This window comes from Tiliqua scincoides, chromosome 5 (assembly GCF_035046505.1).
Source record: "Tiliqua scincoides isolate rTilSci1 chromosome 5, rTilSci1.hap2, whole genome shotgun sequence".
Taxonomy (NCBI): domain Eukaryota; kingdom Metazoa; phylum Chordata; class Lepidosauria; order Squamata; family Scincidae; genus Tiliqua; species Tiliqua scincoides.
The window spans coordinates 138,022,507-138,026,120 of NC_089825.1; the positions used below are offsets into that span (position 1 = coordinate 138,022,507).

Below are 3,614 nucleotides of genomic sequence, written 5' to 3' on the forward strand. Positions count from 1 at the left end.
CTGGCCTAGACCAGTGTTTCTCAAGGTTTGTCCTCCACTGTACCACTTCACATGGTTCACCTACTCAAAGTACCACTGGAAGTAACTGGTAGTAACATCATTGTCAATTACTTCTGAGTTGGGAGGCCAGATGCGATATAACAAATACCAGTAAGAGGCTCAGGGTGGATGGGTGGATTTTTCTGAGCATGAAAAATAATGCTTTGCAGCTCTGCCCAGCAAGCTGAGCCTACTACCACTTTTTGTTGCATCACATTCTTGGTCTTGCTGACATTCAGCAGGAGTCCTGCAAGTACCAACAGACACCACCTCAAGCACCACTGCTTCCATGAGTTGCCATTTTTACCATTCCCTGGGGCATTTGGTGGGCCACTGTGAGATACAGGAAGCTGAACTAGATCTGATCTGATCTACAGCCTGATCCAGCAGGGTTGTTCTTATGTTCTTACCAGCCACACCCAAATTCCTCCTGCTTCTTTCACTCTGGAGCAAACAGCCTGGAAGCAGCAGGGACTATGTCATCAACTGCCATACACATGTCATGTACCCCTAGTATATAGTAGCTCTGTGATAGATTTTACATTGTTGTAAGCTGCTTTGAGAGCCAACCTTCCAGCACTCAGACCATCTCTATTAACACCTTCTGTTCTGTATCAGATTACATGCATCTTTTGCTACTCTCCTCCTGAAATCAGCAGTACCCTTCCTGTGTGATACACTATTCTAATTCTAGATAAGACACACCTCCAGCGTGCTCAAGGCTTTAGCAAAACCGTGGATTCCCTGCTTCAACACCATCCCTAGCAGTCTCCCATTAAAAGCCATTAGACAAAAAAAGATGTCACTTTATTTGCAGCCATAAAAATGACACCGCTGATTTCAAACAGATGCAACTGAAGAAATTCAAGCTCTCACGGAAGCAAAGTGAGCTTCACAACATTAGTAGACACTCTAAAAGCCCGAGGGATCAAGCAGAATGCAGGAAATTCGTGCACTGTCCTTGTATTAGGTTCTTCAAGCCTGCTTTGGATTATGCTTGCCAAGTCCTAATAAGGTGCATCAGCTGGCATCAGAGGCTATTTACACAACAGGCCGAGGCTGCTGGGTCATTAGGACACCAAAGCGTTTCTTGATGGTGATCCTATGTCGGGAATATTTGTCATCTGGGGAGAAGCGAGCAGGATGGGCTGAACATGTTGGCTGGCCAGAGGGACTGACCTTCTGCAAAACAAGAATGAGGCAGAGCAAGTTGTGAGTAAATCTAATATTATTCCAGTATCAAAAGCCACAAAGTCCCTTATAGCCTCCCCAATATTCCCAGCTAGTCTCCACACATACACAAATATTAACCTTGCCCCACAACACAACAATTGCCCATTGATTTCAATGGGCTTATGCACACACAACCCTGCATAGGATCATGCTGCAAGTAGACTAATTTAGGGCCCAATCCTATTCAATTTTCCATCTCGAATGCAGCCACAATGCAGCCCCAAGGAAAGGAAACAAACTTTCCCACATCTTGAGTAGACCTGCATGACTGCAATCCACCACCACAGGATGCAGTGCACACCCCATTGGCAGGACTGCATCAGCGCTCTAAAGTTGGACAGGATTGGGCCCTTAGATAGGAAGGAAAGGTTCACATACTAGAACTAAGCTCCCTATTTTAGTAGGTCTTTGACCTTACTGGCTATATATCATCTCCAATTATTTCCTCTGGTTTTACATGCAAGGTTTTTGATGGCTGCTTGTAATATGCATGATGTTATACTTGTTCTATATTGCCATGATGTGTACCCCCTTGGGTGCTTCCAAAAAATAGCTAGAACGGTGAATTATAAATATTTTAAAAAATAAACAATATACAGTACATTACAGTGATGGTATTTTGTAGATAGATAGTATTAATGAACCCATAATGTCTGCATCTTCTATTAAACTGGCTTTGGTTTAATATATATATATATATATATATATATATATATATATATATATATATATATATATATATATATAGGGTCCCACATCGTCCCATATTTATTTATATTAAAGATGCATAGCCCACCCATTAATAAAATTATCTCCAAAGCAGTACAAGAAACACTAGCACAGACAAAATATAGCTCCTGCATCTTCTCTTAGCAATGGGGTGGCTAAGACACATTCAGGGGAGACGTTGAACTATCTTCCAAGATTTCCGGTGTCCTGACAGGGCTCAGAAGCAACTTCCACCAGTTGCTTTGTTTACTAGCAACATTACCAACATCTTCCCAGTGTGCTTTCTTAACAGTGCCACCCTTGTCCCAAGCCTAGCACTCTGAGTACAGTACTAATCCTTTGGCAATTTACCCAAGACAAAATCCTTCCATCTCTCAAATACTTTTTCTATCTTCACTAGCCAGAGGCAGAGTGTGCATGTCTTACACTTGATTATACCTTTAGTTCTTGACTGCACTGCAATCATTAGTTCTGCATTTTGAATCTATAAACACTAGAGGCAGTCTAAAACAGCTTTATTTTTTTTTTTTTTTTGGGGGGGGGGGGAATATTGGTGTTATCCAAAAATAAAAATTGGTGAAAGCGGTGTTATGTGTGTTTATTCCAAATTAACATTTTAATTAATTAAATTATACCAAATTAATATTTTGATCAATTTTAAAGCATTTTTATCAGGTTTGGTCACTAAGTGTATATATATTTCATTTTTACCATTTTAGACTGCCCCAACAATTTAGGTAGAAAAGGTTACATCTGTTAAGAAAAATAAGAAAAAATGTAGTAATAAAAAAAATGTCTCAGGAAGCTAAGAGCACAATCCTATGCATGCCTACTCAGAAGTAAGTCCCATTGAGTTCAACAGGGCTTTCTCCCAGGAAAGCATGCTTGCAGCCCAAGCATCCCATGTCTTGCCCTTCCTTCTTTTCTTAGCCTTCCTCAGACAAGGCTCACACCTTTTCCAAGCTATTTTGCCCACACCCATGAGGACTAGAAACATCTCTAAATTTTGTTTAACGTAAAAGAAAACTGAATTGTTTCTGAACGCTTAAGTCTGGCAGGATATAAAGGAACAGGGGAGTATCCCACAGAGAAACCAACAACTCCACCTCCTTCTGCCCAGAGAAAGCTCAAGGAGGAAGGAAAAGAGACTGAGTGAAGCTAGATATGGGTGCACTCAATGAGAATGAGCTGTAACAGAAAGACAGAGAGGCCAAGACTATGGGTGCCATAAAAAACAGAGATGGACCCCCTCCCCCAAGCCACAGGCAGGCTGCTCACCTTGAGAGTATAGACCCTGTCCCCATCCTCATTGAGATAGTATTGCAGGAACATTACTGCAGATCCTGATGCTGAAACTCACTCACTCCTCAGCCTCCTCTCCACGCGCTTGCAAGCAAGTCGCGTGAGCATCAGCTCGCAGTGCTCCCTGGGCAACAGAGTTCCCTCAATCATCCAATGAATGAGCAGCAAAGGAATCACGCTCTTTTCCGTGCATTCTGGGAGTTGTAGTCTTGCAGCTTAAACCACCTGCAGGTGTCATAGTCTTTGAACATCGAGTGCATTCTGAGAACTGCGTTATTATCTTGCGGGTCCTGTAATGACCTGGAGATACA

At 42.1% G+C, this 3,614-nt stretch overlaps 1 protein-coding gene across 1 annotated transcript; it reads right to left on the reverse strand.

The window, feature by feature from the left end:
- Window positions 1-824: 824 nt before the first annotated feature.
- Window positions 825-3,404, reverse strand: NOP10 (NOP10 ribonucleoprotein). The gene is made up of 2 exons (XM_066631087.1): window positions 3,280-3,404; window positions 825-1,221 (listed from the first exon to the last, which is right to left on the reverse strand). The coding sequence occupies exons 1-2, from the start codon at window positions 3,331-3,333 to the stop codon at window positions 1,081-1,083; spliced, it is 195 nt and encodes a 64-aa protein (XP_066487184.1). The 5' UTR covers window positions 3,334-3,404; the 3' UTR covers window positions 825-1,080.
- Between the last annotated feature and the right edge of the window lie 210 nt (window positions 3,405-3,614).

Excerpts from the sequence above, each read along its gene's own strand:
- NOP10 (XM_066631087.1), bottom strand. The coding sequence starts at position 3,333 with ATGTTCCTGCAATACTATCTCAATGAGGATGGGGACAGGGTCTATACT. Across the intron at positions 1,222-3,279 it reads ACAGGGTCTATACTCTCAAG|AAGGTCAGTCCCTCTGGCCA; the intron begins GTGAGCAGCCTG and ends CTTGTTTTGCAG.